The 18832-nt window shown below is 38.2% G+C and overlaps 1 protein-coding gene across 1 annotated transcript in view; it reads left to right on the plus strand.

The window, feature by feature from the left end:
- The window catches only part of LOC129480061 (neutral ceramidase), a 60844-nt gene that overhangs the window by 12175 nt on the left and 29837 nt on the right, over positions 1-18832 (plus strand). The window contains exons 5-7 of the mRNA XM_055273868.2: positions 899-1026; positions 2173-2250; positions 16910-17030. Coding sequence (XP_055129843.2) covers positions 899-1026; positions 2173-2250; positions 16910-17030 — 327 coding nt within the window. The remainder of the gene's footprint in view (positions 1-898; positions 1027-2172; positions 2251-16909; positions 17031-18832) is intronic.

An 18832-nucleotide genomic window follows, 5' to 3' on the forward strand; every position in this document is an offset into this window, starting at 1 on the left:
CTACTATAGATACGGACCTCCGTGGAGCTCCTGACAAATACCCTTAAACTCCTCTCCTGTTTCTGGTTTCAGTAGCTTATGCTCCTCTCTTTTCTGTCTTTCAGCTTATTATTTTGTTGCATAGGATCCCTGCTAATGTTTTGCTTCATTTTATTGTATTCCAGGCTTATTCTCGATTTTTTCTTACAATGTCACCCCCAAAATTCAGAGATCCAGCTGGCATAGGCAGAAATTTCTTTACATTGATGTTTTGCAAACTGAGGCTTGCAATGTATTAAAGGCTTACGAAATCAATTTCATGGATTGCAAAAAGCATTACATAAAAAACGCTAAAAAATAGATTCTAAGATATAGTGTATGACACACAGTCAGGATATAGTTTGCTTTGTGGACTTTTGTTTTGGGATGCATATGTTGATGTGTGTTAAGTTATGATGAAAAACGTATCTCTCACTGTAGTTCACAGTCAAAAAAGTTTGAACAACTCTGCCGTGGTGGTAGAATGGCAAGGGGAGGGAGGTGGAAACACTTACATGTTAGCAAAACTTGTATTAGTGTTGTAGGAGTCAAGTCTCCCATTTTGGCTATCTGAAGTGACAAACTGAGCCTCATTTAGCAGTCCTGAGAGAGCAGGAGATGCGACATTTTGTGAGCTCAGGCATTAATCAGTACTGTGCTTCTGTATAACACGGCATTTCCTTTATCTCAACCTTGAAAGCCATTTCTGTTTACCTCCAGATTGGCAACAGCGATGTGGTTCTCCAGCTTTTATCCCATAATGTGGACACATTAGAGACAAAGGAAATTGTTCACAGGGCTCTTCTGTTTATGTTGACTAAGTTATTATCCCCACCAGGATTTCTAAGCTTATAACATCCCCCTCTTTTTTAACCTTCAGAGCATTGACATAGCACACACAAATATGAAACCAGGCAAAATCTTCATCAATAAAGGAAATGTGGATGGTGTGCAGATCAACAGAAGTCCCTATTCTTACCTTCAAAATCCGCAGTCAGAGAGAGCAAGGTGAGGAGGAATCGTCAAAATGAAATCGTTTCATTCCCTTTAGGGAACAGCAACAAAATCTAAGTAGATGAATATGGTGAGGTCCCAAGAGAGTATTACAGCTATATCTTAAAAACATCTTCATAATCTAAAACAAGCAGAAACAAAAAGTGAATGTAGAAACAAACACCAATTTATTAATGTATCTTTCCACTTTGTTGATTATGGGAGCCAGTGTGGATGTTTGAAGGACTCTGGGCTTTGAAATCAGGAACAACTGTGATCTCAGCTTAGTTTTATTGCTTTCTAGTTATGTGACCTTTAGTGATTTACTTATCTTAATTTATTGTCACTCAGCTTCTTCATCAGTAAAATGGAGATAAAAATGTGCACAATGCATATTTATTAAATTAATGAATCGCTCTTTTATTATGTGTTATCCAGAATAAATCATCTTAGTCCGTGAGAGTGTGGCAAGACAGAGAAAATGAAAGGATAAAGAATATGGACAGAAGAGTAAGAAATAAATCCACATACTTGAATGGAAAAACTAAGGGAGAGGATTATTTTGCCTCTTTGTCTTTTTTTAAGTGATGAACCAGGTTTGTGACAGAAGAGAGGTGCTTGGTTACTGTACCACTGTAAAATAATATCACAGTTTCAACTTGACCATTTGACATTTAATATTTTTCTGCATATTTTTCAATAGCTTTCAAAGGAGATGATTTTTAGAAAATGTAATCTGATTTCTCTTGAGAGGACATAAAAGAACACTTAAGTTGCGGGTCGTGAATTCTTTTGATTTTGCAAATTCCCTGCTCTTTTAAAGAGATTTCATTAAAAATTGGTATGAGTAGAAATTTCAAAGACAAACAAATCCCTTTTGTAAGAAATAGATATATGTTATATAATATTGAATGTTATATAAAAATATGTGTATTTCAGCTCCAGTTGCTTGACCTAGTCCCCCAAACTTTGATCGCAATGGCATACCCTTTCCTTAGCTGATAAATGAGGTACTGGATGCAGTTCACAGAACTACTGCTTGTCAAGACATCTCACTTACTGAGAGGCATTTTTGTTTTTGTGTCAGCTGCTACTGTTCATCTCACATGAGGGTCAGGCTCTAACACAGAACTGACTGTGCTTTTCTGTTTTACTGACTAGGTATTCTTCAAATACAGACAAGGAAATGATAGTCTTGAAAATGGTAGATTTGAATGGAGATGACTTGGGCCTTATCAGGTACTGTATTTCCTTTTTAAAAATAATTCTGTCTGGGTAGCTTTTCTTAATTAAAGAGAAGGGAAAAGAGACTCGAATAGTACCAGCACACACTGAGAATAAGTTGTGTGGTTAAGAGTCCAGGCCCTGGAGTCAGACACAACTGGGGTCCAGCCATGGGCCTTGTACAGGGTTCTCAGTCTCTCAGGGCTTAGTTCTGCACTTGCAAAACAGATTTAATACAGGGAAGATAAATGAGGGATCTTGGTGAAGAGCTTGGCACAGCATCTTGCGTATGATATAAAAACTCAGTAAACATTAACGCTTATTATGTTATCAAGATCTCATATGTGGAACTTCCATGATGGTAAACAGTTATCTCCTAATAAAATGAAAAAACAATCTGGCCAACCAGGAAAGTGATTATGGCTTTGAGATTATTTACCTGTGTTTCCCTAAAAGGATTAAGTCCAATGCAGGACAATGCCAAGTAGGGATAAAATAGAACTGAGAACACCTAAAGGAAGCAAGTGAGGGAAAATTACAGCTGGGGCCAGATTTTAGCACAATTATCTGGGAGTGACAGTATTTAGGAAAACACATGGGTTTTATTTTCTTGAAAATAAGGCATTTGCATTCATATGTGATTTTGGTTACTGCAACTGGCCTGACTCAGGAATTGACTGGGTGGGTAACATGGTTCCAGACTCTTTGACCTATGGACTTGCAAATGATGCAGACATGCCCTAGGGAAGTACCAGATAGCGCTGGGTGCTAGAGTCAAATGGCTTGGGTTCACTCTGGGCTCTTGTCCTTATTAGCAATGTGACTTTAGACAAGTTCTGTGACTACCCTGTCTTCCTGTTTCTCATCCCTAAGCATTTTTGTGCATACCATGGGATAAAGTAAGTATTTTAAATGTTAATAATAATGATGAGAAAGATGATAAAGGGTCTGCCAAATAGAATTATAAAATATCTAAGTGAAAGATGCTATGTGAATAAAACTTGCAGTAAGATTGACAAAGTGGTAAAGAAAAACATTAAAAACTATGATTCACAGTTCACACACCAGAGCTGGCCCGAAAACTAGGTGGAGAACAACATGGTAATAAAAAGTTCAGGTCTTGAGGTAAGGTTGACTTGGCTTCAAGTCCCAGCCCTCTGCCACTTACTAACCCTGTGGCTTGGAGAAAGTAACTTAATCCACTTAGACCTTAACTATCCTATTTGAAAGTGGGAATAATAATACCCCATAGGGTTGTCTGAGGATTAAATGAGATAATGCATACAAAACTCTAGTTCTGTGCTTGACATAGAAAAGAGTTTAATCATTTTAGCTAAAAAGGAATAGAAAACATATTCTACCTCTTCTAAATAGTTCCATTACTAGCATATTAGAATGCTTGAAATTCTTAGCATTTGAGTTCCTCTTTGTGTTAAAAGTGAAGTCACTAAAAACTCCCTAATAAAATTTCCTATATGGGCTGACATAATAGGACTTATTCTTCTATTACAATAAATTTATCTCTTGATTAGTTGCCCCTTAGCATTTAACTCAGCACACTTTCTAAATGTCAGGCATGTAACTGTGTGAGTGGGGTATGTTATGAAGAATAAGGCAAGGTTTCTATCTTTAAGGGTCTCACAAGCTGGTGGGGTGATTGGGACAGGAGACAGAGATAAATATATAGACAAGTAACCATAACATGAATCAGATGACCAGCAGTGCTATCACATGGGCATAAATAATGCTGTGGGAGTTTGGAGGAGGTAGCCCTGAGTTTTTCCTGAGAGCACTGTGGAAGGCTTCCAAGAGAAAATGACATTTGAGCTGGACCTTCAAGGAGTCGTGGGATTTCTCATGGAGTCATGAAAAACAGTCATGAGGCCAGAGTGTGGGTGAGGTCAGGGCATCAGTAAGAGGTGGACTGGAAAGGTAAGACAGGTCCAGATTCTAGAGGACTTTAGTGGGGCATTCAATTACAAGAAGGGCAGGATAAGAGCATACATCTCTGCTAGTTACACTGAGTATCCCAAATTTGTTGGGACAAGGAGATAGAGTCGCCTTTATAGTTTCTATTTAACTCTTGGCTGAAGGATCAAGACCATTTACAATTCCCTTTTAGTAGTTTTTGAACCTTTTTTTTTTTTTTTTCCTGAGACAAGCTTTTGCTCTGTTGCCTAGGCTGGAGAGCAATGGCATGATCATAGCTCACTGCTGCCTCAAATTCCTAGGCTCAAGTGATCCTCCTGCCTCAGCCTCCTTAGTAACTGGGGCTACAGGCGCTCACCACCACACCTGGCTACTTTTTAAAATTTTTTGTAGAAATGGGGTCTTGCTTGTTGCCCAGACTGATCTCAAACTCCTGGCCTCAAGTGATCCTCCAGCTCGGTCTTCCAAAGTGCCTGGATTACAGGTGTGAGCTACTGCACCTGGCCAGTTTTTGAATCATTTAATAACTGGAACAGAAAATTCAAAAATACTATTATTTTGGCCAGATGTTCTTTGCTTCCATAAATACAATTATATCATGTATCTGGAAGTCTTTCGGTCAACTGTCAAGGTTATAGCAAAGCTTTTCCATCTGTTGTGCTTAACACCCTGCAATAACTTTCCATTGTTTCTGAGCTGCCGTATGTTATCTTTGATGTAATTGCTCCTGCAATTGCCTCTTGTTGCACAGTGTAATTGCTCTTTGAATACGTTAAAAATGATCCAAAATATAAAGTCAAATGTGGGCTGCTAGGTAACTCACCCACCATATGTAGGTGCCTGCTGTTAGACAGAATCCCAAGGTGTGAGGAGTTTGGAAGCACAGCAACTCAGAATCACAGAGCATGGAGATGACGTAGTTCAACCTTCAGCAGAGGGACAAGGGCCTAGAAAGGTGATGTGGCCTGCCCAGCATCACAGCCAAGATTATCTTCTTCACAATGAAAACCATATTTGAGTTCATAATTCATTCCTTCTTACTTTCATTTTTGTTTTCAGTTTTTCATTCAGCAAGTCTGCACTAGGGACCTGCTATGAGCCATGCAATACTTCCTTGGAATGATGTATTCCTTGGCCTTGAAATCAGGAATCTAGTACCTTGGAATCTAGCAGCCATGTTTGTGCTACTGGAATGAATCCATTAAACTCTCTGAGACTCAGTTGCCATATTTTCAAATGTGGCTATCATATCTTCTCTCCACACAGAGATTATTATGGGATACACTGATGAACAAATATATATGGAGTTGCTGCCCTTATAGGACTTCAGTCTACTGAGTGAGACAGAAGGCATACAGATAGGCATACAATACATGTAAAATTATAATTGGGCTCAGTGCTAAGAAAGGCAGGTGTGTAGAACTTTCTTAAAGGAATTTGACCTTGTCAGAGAGATTGGGAAAGGTTTCCCTGAGGAAGTGACAACAATGGGAGCTGGAAACTGGAGTAGGAATTAACTGGCAAAATGGGGGGATTGGAAAAGAACATTTAACACAAATGGGGAAGCATTTGAAGAACTGGTAAAAGGTGTGTGTGGCGTGAGTGCAGAGGTCAACGGGGCAGGGCGTTGCAAGACAAAGTAAGAAATAGAGATTAGATGGCACGACAAAGAATTTGTTTTTCTATACCAAGAGGAATGAAAACTCATTAAAGTGTTTCAAACTTGGGTTGGGAGTTGGGATTGTCAAAGGATTGGGAAGAGTGTAGACTTGAGGAATGAAATAAAATTATGTTCCTGAAACTATTCCATGAACCGTTAAGCCCTCTACAATTGTGAGGACACCATTTGCTCTAGTTGCTCTATGTCAGAAAAATCTATGTTAGAAAATTCTATGTCAGAAAAATGTTGCTATCTTTGTGCCTTTTTCCCCTTACACAAAAGCATTCAATGTTTTTTTCTCCAGACATGGAGAACATGTGGATGCTCTGAATTGTTAATTAAAATATAAGCTGCGTAACATTTACAAAATTCAGTTTGGGAGACTCTGTAAGGTTTGTCATCCAATAGAGGAGAATAAACAGAACCTTGAGAGTCTCGGATGCAATAAGACACTATGTGTATGAAGAAAACATGATGGGAGAAAGCATAACAGGTTTCAAATGTCTACATCAAGAAGCAAGTCACAAGTGCAGATAATTTGAGTGGCGGTTGTCAGTGGAAGAGCTACTACTCACATAGCTACACTTATGAAGGCAGCTCTGAGACAGGTGAAGAGGCCGACTTATTTCTTCAAGGATGCTGCAACTGCAAAGGCTTTGTCTTGCTTTTCTTCTCTTTGCCTTCCTCTTTTCTTCTGCCAAGTTTTCTTCCTTGAATTTGCAGCAGTCACATGGCCTCCTCTTCTCCTTCCTTCTCCTTCTCCTTCCTCTTCTTTTCTTCTTCCTCCTCCTCTCTCCTCATCCCCCTTCTCCTCCTCCTCCCTCCTCATCCCCCTTCTCCTCCCCCCCCTCTTCTTCCTCTCCTCTCTTCTCCTCTCCTCTCTACTGCCTTCTATTTATATATTGCAAGCCCTTTTATTCTTATAGTCAGTGGTCTTGTAAGGGAGCCCTTTAAAGGCATATTTTTAAGATGACAGGGGCAGTGAGTTGTGTAAACTGTTTGAATCATTTGTGTAAAAATTTAGAAAAATCCTATTTGTGCTATTACACTAATTTATTCAAATGGTATTGACTTATAGAACTCAGTTGCAGTATATATATAAATCTTCTCTATCATCTATGACTATGACTTCTTTATTTAAAAACTTTTTTTACATAAAACTGTTTTGTTTTTAATTGACACAGAATAATTGAATTATTTTTCTTTAATTGTAATGTCTGACTGTTTATTCTCTACGGTTTTCTGTATTCTGACTCTATACTCTCCCCTCTGTCCACTTAACCCCACTCGAATTGCAAATGCTGAAACCTTAGTGACTGCCCTCTACCAAACCATTCTTGTTCTCTTTTTTCATCTCATCTTGTCTTTGTCTTCCTAAATGCCTTCTCTATCATTAGCATGAATTCTGCTTTATAAAGCCTTCCTCTCTGTTTATTTTATTTATTGCTTTTATTTAAAAAATAAATAGAGACAGGGTCTCGCTATGTTGCCTAGACTGTTCTTGAACTCCTGGACTCAAGGGATCCTCCCACCTTGACCTTTCAGAGTGTTGGGATCACAGGCCTGAGCCACTGTGCTTGGCCCCTGCTTTCTTTTTCTATATCTTTCACGGAACCTTTTTTCTTGTTCTGCTCCATGTTGTGAAGCTTGATGCTGTCTTCCTGCTCTAACTTTACTTTCTGCTTGCCTGTATTCTTCTTCAGTGGAGCTTGGTCATGGTTGTGCAGTGAGCTTTCATCCTGGATCAGGTAAACCCCCCTCCCCTGCCCCGTAGGTGAAGGTGCCTAAAAGGGCTTTTTGATGACCAAGAAGGTGACTGTTGACTGATAACAAAGATTGATCAGCCTTGTGTAGTTTAAATTGTCCCAAGTTTAGACCAAAGCCATAAAAAAACAGTTGGCTGGAGATATTGGACAACTTGATTGTTAGATTTCTGGAAAGTTCTTACTTAACCTGAAAAAAATCTGGGCGATTATTATTTTTTTCTAAGTTTTTTTTTTCGGTATAAAAATAGTGTGTGCTTACCATAGAAAACTTGAAAAATAAAGAAAGTAGAAAGGAAGGAAAAATTAAATTAAAATTATACTACCTCAAATCAATCATGGTTAATATTCAGGTGCATTTGCTTCTGTTCGTTCTTCTATGTGGAACATATAATAAGAAATACACATGACTAAAAGGTCATTCTGTAAATGTGAGTGCTCACTTGGTTTCACTCACTGTGCACTAGAAGCTTTAAAATACTATATAAATATTAACAATGTTATCTCCATGTACTGAGACCATCAAGTATCTGTTTGTTTTTGTAGTGATCCTCTTCTTATCTAATAATGTGAATTTTTGTCTTAAAGTCTACATAGTCTGTTAATGTCACTAACCCAGAATTTGCCATGTATATTTTTCTATCATTTTCTTTGAAACTTTCTTTGTTCTTACATTTTAAGGGTGTCTTTTATGAATATCATATAGCTTTAGTTATTTCTTTTGTACTCTGACAATCTTTGTTTTTTAAGTGAATTTATTGTATTTTCAGGAATTGTGATTATTATATCTGAACTTTTCTGTATCTCCTCACTTTGTGCTATTTGTCTCACCTTTTCAGTGCTTCTTTTTCCTCCTCTCTCACCTCTTACTTTTTTTGGATTGATAGCTATTTTTAAAATATATATTTAAATGGCAGATTGTAGTTTATAAAAATGGCTGCAACAACACAACAATTGCTCTTATTCCATGTTTTATCCAAAGTGACCTTGCCACTCTCCATTAAAAGGTGGAGATTATTTTCCTAGTTCTTGAACTTTGGCTGGTCCTGTGACTGCTTTGAACAATAGAACAATGCAGAAATGATACTGTGCCAGTGCTGGGCCTAGTTTTTTTTTTTTTTAAATAGACTTACTTTATTATTATTTAATTAATAAACTATATTTTTAAAAGCAGTTTCAGGTTTACAGCAAAATTGAGCAGGAAGTACAGAGAGTTCTCATATGCATCTTCTTCTAATACATGCACAGCCTCCCCCACTATCAATATCCCCAACCAGAGTGGTGCATTCCTTATAACTGATGAACCTACACTGACACATCATCATCACCCATAGTTTACCTTAGGGTTCATTCTTGGTGTTGTATCAAGTAATTTTTAAGTCTTCTTTTCTTTTATATATTTTCTAAAATTTCCACAGTAAGAAAAAAAATTAAAAAGTCAAAAAATCATCTGGGGATCCTGACACTCAGAGCCAGCTTCTATTAAAAGTTTGTTACATAGTGTTTCAGACTTTTTCTAAGCACATTTATAATATTTTTCTTAAAAAGTGGGATTTTATTATATTTACAGTTTGTTAACTCTATTTTTAATTTAGCAATACCTTATGAATATCTTTCAGTGCCAGTTAGTATTTTTTAAATCACCATTTAAAAATTGCTATGTAGTATTCCATTCTATGTATCATAATGTACTCAACTAATCAGCGATCATTTGTTATTTAGGTTGTTTACAGTGTTTTCCGTCATAAAATACATCGTGATAAGCTTTTTTTTTTTTTTTTTTTTTTGAGATGGAGTCTTGCTCTGTTGCCCAGGCTGGAGTGCAGTGGTGCAATCTTGGCTCACTGCAACCTCCACCTCCTGGGTTCAAGCGATTCTCTTGCCTCAGCCTCCTGAGTAGCTGGGATTACAGGTGCGCACCACCACACCTGGCTAATGTTTGTAGTTTTTTAGTAGAGACGGGGTTTCACCATGTTGGCCAGGCTAGTCTCAAACTCCTGACCTCAGGTGATCTGCCTGCCTTGGCCTCCCAAAGTGTTGAGATTACAATTGTGAGCCACCACACCTGGCCCATGATAAGCATTCTTGAACAGATACATATTTGCCAATGATTTCCTTAAGCTAAATTCCTAGAATGGGATTCCTGAGCCAAAAAGAATGTCTATATTTTAAAGCTTTTCCTATAAATTGCCAAACACCCCTTTGGTGGTTTACTCTCCCGTTACTCAAACATGAGCAGAATGTTGTTTGTCATACTCTTGCCAATCTTAGTATTATCATGCTTTACAATTGTTGCCAAATAACAGGCTTAAAAAAGTCAAATCACTGTTGTTTTCCTTTGAATTTCTTCAATTCATGGTTTGGCTCAAATAAAAAAAAATACTCTATTGGCCATTTCCTGTTTCTTGTTGCACTTACCATGTAATGTGCAAGGATTTTTAAATTTTTTTATTTTTATTTTTTGACAGAGTCTCGCCCTGTTGCCCAGGCTGGAGTGCAGTGGCCTGATCTCAGCTCACTGCAACCTCTGCCTCCTGGGGATTCAAGTGATTTTCCTGCCTCAGCCTCCCGAGTAGCTGGGATTACAGTTGTGCGCTGTCACTCCCGGCTAATTTTTATATTTTTAGTAGAGATGGGGTTTTGCCATGTTGGCCAGGCTGGTTTCAAACTCCTGCCTTGGCCTCCCAAAGTGCTGGGATTAAAGGCATGGTGCAAGGATTTTGACTGCTGTAACTTAATGGAATTTACCCTAATGAGATATTTCTCCAATATTGTTATTTAGAAGGACTTTTTCATTCAGGATTTTTGAAGATAACAAAAGGATTCCTTGAGAATGTACATCTCTTCTCTGGGGTGGAGATGGTAGAAATATTCTGCAGGATGCTTGTCCCAGGTGTGCCTGTAACTTTAGGAGGGCTCTTCTGGCTACAGCTCATTGTCTTTTTAAAATCTGAGCAGTCCGCTGTGTATGCTTTTCTTCTGCTGGTTTAAAATTTAACTTTCCCTTTGGGTAAAAGTCTGGGCCCAATAATGCTTCCAGTATAAGACAATGAAACACCCTTTCCTCTTCTTCTCCAAACAGTTTGCGGTGGGTTGGGGTGAGGATGATTGTGAGGGAGTGAAAACGAGGGTGTGAAGGTAATTAATGGCAAGTGCCACACAAGATAGAATGTGAAATTTCAGTGGCTTAACACATTGAAGACTTATTTTCCACTCATGGAAAGTCTAACGAAGATTGGGTAGTCCTTCTGCACACATGTTATTAGTCAGAGCTATTCACACGCCCCACCTTGCAAATGAGACTGGGAAATAGAAGAGTACATGGGCATTTTGTGAGCACTCATGTCTCTGTCACAAGAGGGCAGGCTATCCTCACTGAATCATTTCATGCCCATACCATATGGGTTGAATATACATGTGTTGCGAATGTTGAACACTGCCCCCATATATTTAACATTGTATTAATCTTATGAATCATAGATATATGTGTGTGTATATATATTTATTTATGCTCAGAGCTTTGTATCTCTTTCCTTAATCATCATTATCATCATCTGCAGCTGCAGCAGCAGTAGTATCAGTATAGCATCACCAATATTCTTGTAGTGAACATTTATTCCATTCTTGGTATCAGCCAGTCTTTGTGCTAAGTACCTCACATGTATTAGTTATTTTAATTGTCAAATGCAGGTACTACTATTATCATTATGTTACAGGTATGAACACTGAGGTTCAAATAAATTAAGTAACTCATGTCTGACCCCAGAGCTGGTATTTTCAGCTACTGTAATGCAATATTAGCCTCTGTATTAGTTTCCTAGGGAAGCCACACATTATCAAAGACTAGGTGGCTGAAAACGACAGAAATGAATTCTCTCACAGGTCAGGAGGCCAGAAGTCCAAATTCAAGGCATTAGCAGGGTTGGTTCCTTCTGGAAGCTCTAAGGGGGAATCTGTTCCATGCATCTCTTTCAGCTTCTAGTGGTTGACATCAATCCTTGGCTTGATTGGCTTGTAGACACATCCCTCCAATCTGTGCCCCCATCTTCATATCACCTTGTTCTCTATGTCTCTGGGTATCTCTCTGTTCCTTACCTCTTGTTGTAAGGATGCTAGTCATTGGATTTAGAGTCTACATGCAGTCAGTATAATACCACTTAATCTTTACCTCGATTACATCTATAAAACCCATATTTGCAAGTAAGTCACATTCTGAGGTTCCAGATGAGCATGCATTTTTTGAGTGACACTATTCAACCCATTACAGCCTCCTATATTTTATTTCCTAAAGAGCTCCCATGTTGCTATGAATCTTCATGAACAGTACCTTTGAATGGATACACAGTATTCTATTTCCCTATTTGTGGACATTTAGGTCGGGGAGGCCCATGCTAGCACATAGAACCTTTGTCTAAGTTACACAAATGCATCCTCTTCTGGGCTGGCTGAAGTACCTGGCTCAGTGAGCTGCACGGAGGCTGGATTTAACCACCTACTTACCCCCTTTGCCAGTGTTCTTTGTACAGGAAACAACTTGCACACTGGACATGGAGGCCCAGGTCTGAGTGCACGGAATCTGCTTTTATCTTTGTTTCAGAGTAGGGCACATGCAATGTCTGAATTGAAAGAATCACTAGAGATCTTTTTCTGCAAATGCCTCCTTTACACAGAAGGAAAAAAAATTGTAGTGTTTTATATTAATGTGTTGTTTACTGATTCTATAATAGTTGAAATCTATTATTTTTCAGTCTCAATAATTTTTAAATTTTAGTCCAGAAATTTTGACTAACTTTGCTACAAACCAGGATAAGGTCCCCAATCTCTTGACTTTCTGCAGTACTTTTAATTACATCATGCTGATTCAAGTAGCACCTTGCTCCCTATTTTACATTTAGCTGTGACATAAGCATTATTTAAAAATGCTTATTATCAGGGATGTATTCATCCTTTTATGTCTGAATTCTTAACTTCTGAAACTAAAGCTTTCTTCCTTCCTTTTGAACTTTGCTTTGAAGAATATTTTTTGGCCAGATAAAATAAAATATAAGTACTGTGTTTTAAAATTAAAATGATCACCTTTCTGCATATCTTTATAAATATTCATCCATAACTATAGTACTTTGGTTGCTGTGACAAGTTTGCTATTTTAATAGTGCACATTTCAAAGGACAAAGGAGGAAAAATATGACATCTTCCTTTCCTTCAATTTAAATAACTTTTTTTCTGAACACTTATTTTAATTTTCTAGAGAAAAAGTTCAGTTTATTTTCTAAGGCTTAAAATAAATGGAATAAAGAAGAAATCAAGCCAGGTGTGGTGGCTCATACCTGTAAAACCAGCACTTTAGGAAGGTGAGGCAGGAGGATCGCTTGAGCTCTGGAGTTGGAGATCAGCCTGGGCAACATAGTGAGACCCCCATCTCTACAAAAAATAAAAAGAATTAACTTGGCATGGTGGTGCACATCTGTAGTGCCAGCTACTTGAGAGGCTGAAGTAGGAGGACCACTTGAGTCTGGGAGGTCAAGGCTGAAGTGAGACATGATTGCACCACTGCACTCCAGCCTGGGCAACAGAGTGAGACACTTTTTCAAAAGAAGAAGACGAAATCAAGTCTGTATCTAACTAGTAGAGTGAAATTCTTAGTACATGCTTTCTCCACAGATATCACTGTGGCCAGTTGTGTAAGGTCCTTGATGGTAGGAAATGCATCTGATTCCTCTTTACTATCCTTCACACAATGCCAATCAACATGATTCCCAATAAATTCATTCTGATTGAATGAATGATACAACTGCCATCTTTCCTTGTCCATATCCATTATGCTCTGGCCACCCTGACTATCCATTCTCTGAGCACAGGGCCCTCCTTCATATCTCCATGCCTTTGCAGATGTTATTTCCTCTGCTGTGATTACTTGTTATCTAGTGATTCCTTTGCATAGCTCTTCCTCATCTTTTAAGACCTAGATCAAGTGTCACAACTTTTATGAAGCATTCTCAAGGCCAAGATGATACCTCATTCATCTTTATGTTCCTAGTGGCTGGCACAGAGTCAAAGTTAACCAAATGTGTAGTGAATGAGCAAGTGAATGAAGTGAAGGGACAGAACCAGGATTCCACAGTGGATAAGAGCATATATCTATATCTATATCTATATCTATATCTATATCTATATCTATATCTGTATCTGTATCTCTATCTGTATCTCTATCTATCTATCTATCTATCTATCTATCTATCTATCTATCTATCGTCTATCTATCTATCATCTATCTATCATCTATCATCTATCTACACACACAGACACACACGCACACACACACACACAACCTGAATTCATTGCTCTGCTTCTTGACTTACCATTGTGTGACCTAGGTCAGGTAATTTTACCACTCTGGGACTTAGTTTTCATAGTTGCAGAATGAAGATAATGATAGTACTTGACTCAAAGGGTTCCCTGTGAGAATAAAATGAGATCTTGTATATAAAGTCCTTTGTCTAATAAGAGCTAAATGTAGTCAATGTCAGCAGAATAGTTCTATGGTTTTTCTTTGATTGTAATGGAAATATTCAGTGTTGGCTGAAGCTGGCTGACCTCAGCGTGATGGTATCAGATGGAAATATTTTGGTTGGGAAGCCAAAATGCCATCACCACATTTTCTTCCAAACTAAAGAAACTCCAAAAAAACAAAATCCATGTAACTGGAAAACACTAGTTGATTAGAATTTCCTGATACTTGAGTTCTAAGAGAAAGAGACAGACCACACACACAAACCTAATAGAAGAATATTCCTAAATGTAAACACCTTGCAAGTAATTGCGAGGGGATGACTCTTAGAATATCTTCAGCCTAATAAATGATTATTCCTTAGCACAGGGGCAAATAGCCATTTCAGGGACTGAATTCAGCTCACTTATTGGTGATTTGGCTTGACATTGTGTTTTGAAAAATTCAAAATGGATGCCAACATGAAGAAAGAAACTATATAGAAATTTTTGAATGCCTACAGTGATTAATGTAATGAATCTCCATATAACTTATTGCCCAGCTTCAATAATTAGCAAGACTCTGTCATTCTGTTTTATACTTCCCCTCCCTTTTTTTTTTTTTTTTTTTTTTTGGCTAGAGTATTTGAAAGCAAATACCAGCACATTATACACTTCTATTTTAAAAATTTAACTTTTATTTTAAGTTCAGGGGTACATTTGCAGGTTGGTTACATAGGTAAATGTGTGTCATGGGGCTTCATTGTACAGATTTTATTTAATCACCCAGGTATTAAGCCTAGTACCCATTAGTTATTTTTCCTAATCTTCTCCCTCCTTCCACCCTTCACTCTCCAATAGGCCCCAGCGTCTGTTGGTCCATGTGTTCTCATCATTCAGTTCCCACTTATAAGTGAGAACATGTGGTATTTGGTTTTCTGTTCCTGTGTTTGTTTGCTAAGGGTAATGGCCTCCAGCTCCATCTATGTTCCTGCAACGGACATAATCTTGTTCTTTTTATGGCTGCATAGTATTCCATGGTGTGTACGTACCACATTTCCTTTATCTAGTCTATTATTGATGGGCATTTAGGTTGATTTCATGTCTTGATATTGTGAATAGTGCTGCAACGAACATACGTGTACATGTGTCTTTAGATACAATTCACTCATAAATATTTCAGTATTTATCTTCATCAGATAAAGACTTTAAAAAATATGTAACCCCAATCATTTATTACAACCAACAAAATTAAAATTAATTTCTTAATATGATCTGACACCCAATCTGTGTTTGGTCTTCCCTGATTTTATCAAAAAGTCTTTTTTGTTTGTTTGTTTCAAATAGTTGTTTTGTTTGAATCAGACCACAAACTACATTTGTTGGCTACATGTTTTAAGTCTCTTAATGTATAGCAGTTCCCGTACTTTGTTTCCATGACATTTACTTCCTGAACAATTTTAAAGTTGATAAATACATATGAAAACATGGATTTGTGGCTACTTTTGAATAAATGAGAAGAGCTGGCAGCACTGGTTTATACTCCCATAAGGCAACACTTGGCTGGAGCTGAGTAGAGGCTGTGAAATTTAGACCCTGCAAGTTTTCTACAGTCCACACCAGTCCCTATTGTAGCAACTAGTATGACTCATTTGTGTTGCCTGCCTAGCGCCAATGGGCTTTGAGCAGGCCACCTCTGCCCTACATCTGCTTCTGATAGGCAATAAGAACTGATGCTTGAAAGATGATCTTGAAGTCCTAAACCCTTCCTAGCCATTAAATAGATGCTTAGTTTTGTGCATTACATTGCTTAGGTAGGAATGTAAGCGAAAACGTTTAAAGATTTTTCAACAAAGAATTGAATCAACAATTTTCTTTTTTAAATTCTTAGTTAACCTGACACTTTATGAACTGGCATCTCTCTTTTCTTGAGCATTCCAGTTAATCTGCTTTACTGCCTTCCACTCTGTAAATATCCTTTTCACCTGTCTGAGGGTTTGAACCTACAAAGGCCACTGGACACGGAGTCACAAGACCCAGACTTGAGTCCTGGGCCTCTATGAACAGTGGACCATTATTTTGCTTCTCTGGGTCACCTATGCAGAGTAGAGGTAAAACAGCCTGTCTCTCAGAGTTGTTGTGATGTTCAAATAAGGTAACAGATGTGAAATTAGTTTGTAAACTGTATAGCTTTACACTTAAACAAGGTATTACTAGGCATAAGGATATACTGAATTATGCCTAACATCCTCTTTCACGCCTCTGTGCATTTACCCTGCCATTTCCTCTCCCTGTAATGTCCTCAAGAATTAATTGTTAGTCATCTGTGGTCCCTGAAAACTTTATGCCTGTTTCTTCGCAACATTTGTCACACTGTGTTAAAGCCATTTGTTCACATCTGTGTCTTTGGTGAGATTCTGAAAGTAAACCACAGTTTATTCAGTGCTTAGCATACAGGTAACCCTTAGTAAGTGTCGGATTGGATAAATTTGAATAATTACTACCTGTGTGCCTATCTTGAAGGACAAAGTCCATGTATATACAGTTCTTTAGGTATGTCATCTGGTAACTGACCAGTCCAATGATGATGCCAATGATGAAATAGTCATGAAAATGGAGTTTTGTATTTTTAATTTAAGAAAATGATCAGACTTCTTGAGTACATTTTTTGCATTGTATTTTTAAGCCCATGAACAATGAAAGAATCTAGATGTAGAATATCTATCATTTAAAAATGTTTTTTTCCTGCTGGAGAAAACTTAAGCTCCCAGTCATAGTTCTTGGCCCCAGTTCTCTGGTTCTCCTGATTAACTTAGAGCTTCTTGCTCCTTTACAGCTGGTTTGCCATCCATCCGGTCAGCATGAACAACAGTAACCATCTTGTAAACAGTGACAATGTGGGCTATGCATCTTACCTGCTTGAGCAAGAGAAGAACAAAGGATATCTACCTGGACAGGTGAGAATTTATATCATTGAAAGCTTCATCTTGATTCACTGACTGTCATCATTCATGCTGCATTCAGAAGAGGTGATTCAAATCTCCAGAATAAAGTGTCATCATCAATCTCACATATTGGTATGCTTGGATAGACAGCATTTACCATCCTCCCTAATGTAGAAAGAAAAGTAAAAAATGAGTACTACTCCATTTGCTTTTTGTGTTACATAGTCCCTATATTCATTGCTTCATAAAGTTATTACTTGAATAAGGAAGGGCAAAGTTCAAGATTTTTATAATAACAGTTTTTGATTAAGCTGAAAATATGACAAACTATTGATATTTACTTTTGTTTTTAGAGCTATACAAGGATTAAGCACCATTTTTATTTTTATTTTTATTTTTTGAGACAGAGTTTCACTCTGTCACCCAAGCTGGAGTGCAGTGGCACGATCTCAGCTCACTGAAACCTCTGCCTCCCAGGTTCAGCAACTCTTGTGCCTCAGTCTCCTCAGTAGCTGAAATTACAGGTGCACACCCCCACGCCCAGCTAATTTTTGTATTTTTAGTAGAGGCAGGGTTTCGCCACGTTGGTCAGGCTGGTCTTGAACTCCTAACCTCAAGTGATCTGCCCACCTTGGCCTCCCAAAATGTTATGATTACAGGCGTGAGCCACTGCTCCAGGCCCAAATTTGGAAGACTATATAATGGAATAAAAGTCCCAGGCCCTTACCTACAATTAATATTCCCTTATAAAGATATTAGCTTCCACTAACATTCAGCCTGATCATTTAGCTCTGTCTTAGTTTGTTTTGTGTTAGCAGAATAACTGAGACTGGGTAATTTATAAAGAAAAGAGGTTTATTTTGGCTTATGATTCTGTTGGTTGAAAAGTTCAAGACTGAACAACTGCATCTGGTGAGGGCCTCATGCTATTACCAATAAAATAAAAATTTTCTCAGAATATTGTACATAAGTATTCATGATAGAAAACAGAAGAGGAGGCTGAATGCAGTGGCTCACACCTGTAATCCCAGCACTTTGGGAGGCAGAGGCGGGTGATTCACGAGGTCAGGAGTTCGAGACCAGCCTGGCCAACGTGGTGAAACCCCATCACTGCTAAAAATACAAAACATTAATCGGGCATGGTGGTGTGTGCCTATAGTCCCAGCTACTTGGGAGGCTGAGGCAGGAGAATTGCTTGAACCCGGGAGGCAGAGGTTGCAGTGAGCCAAAATCGTGCCATTGCACTCCAGCCTGGGGGACAATACGAGAGACTCCGTCTCAAAAAAAAAGAAAACAAGAGGAACTAGGATGTGCAAAGAGATCACATGTGAAAGAGGAAGCAAGAGAGAAAAACTGAGGAAGCCAGGCTGTTTTTTAACAACCTGCTTTTGCAGGAACTACTGCAATCCATTCCCTAGAGAGTGAGAAGCCACTCATCCTGTGGGAGGGCATTATTCTGTTCAGGAGGGATCAGTCTCTTCCTACTGGGCTACAGCTCTCAACAATGCCACATTGGAGATCAAATTTCAACATGAGTTTTGGCAGGAATAAACCACATCCAAACCAAAGCAAGCTCCTTTGTTGGCAAAACTCACTCTTTCTATTTTTTCACTTTAGCCTGCATTTTAGGGAAAAGAAGAGAGTTTTCTATTTATGATCACTGCCTGAGTGCTAGGCACTATGAAATAAGTTATCTTTTTAGTATCAGAAAAGATTTATATCTCCAATACTTAGTTATCTCTTTCCCTAAGAAAATTAGAGCCATTTAAGGTAGAATGGTAGAGTGTTTGGGTTGAGACAGAGGCCTTGGGTGG

This window comes from Symphalangus syndactylus, chromosome 4 (assembly GCF_028878055.3).
Source record: "Symphalangus syndactylus isolate Jambi chromosome 4, NHGRI_mSymSyn1-v2.1_pri, whole genome shotgun sequence".
In the NCBI taxonomy this organism is placed as follows: domain Eukaryota; kingdom Metazoa; phylum Chordata; class Mammalia; order Primates; family Hylobatidae; genus Symphalangus; species Symphalangus syndactylus.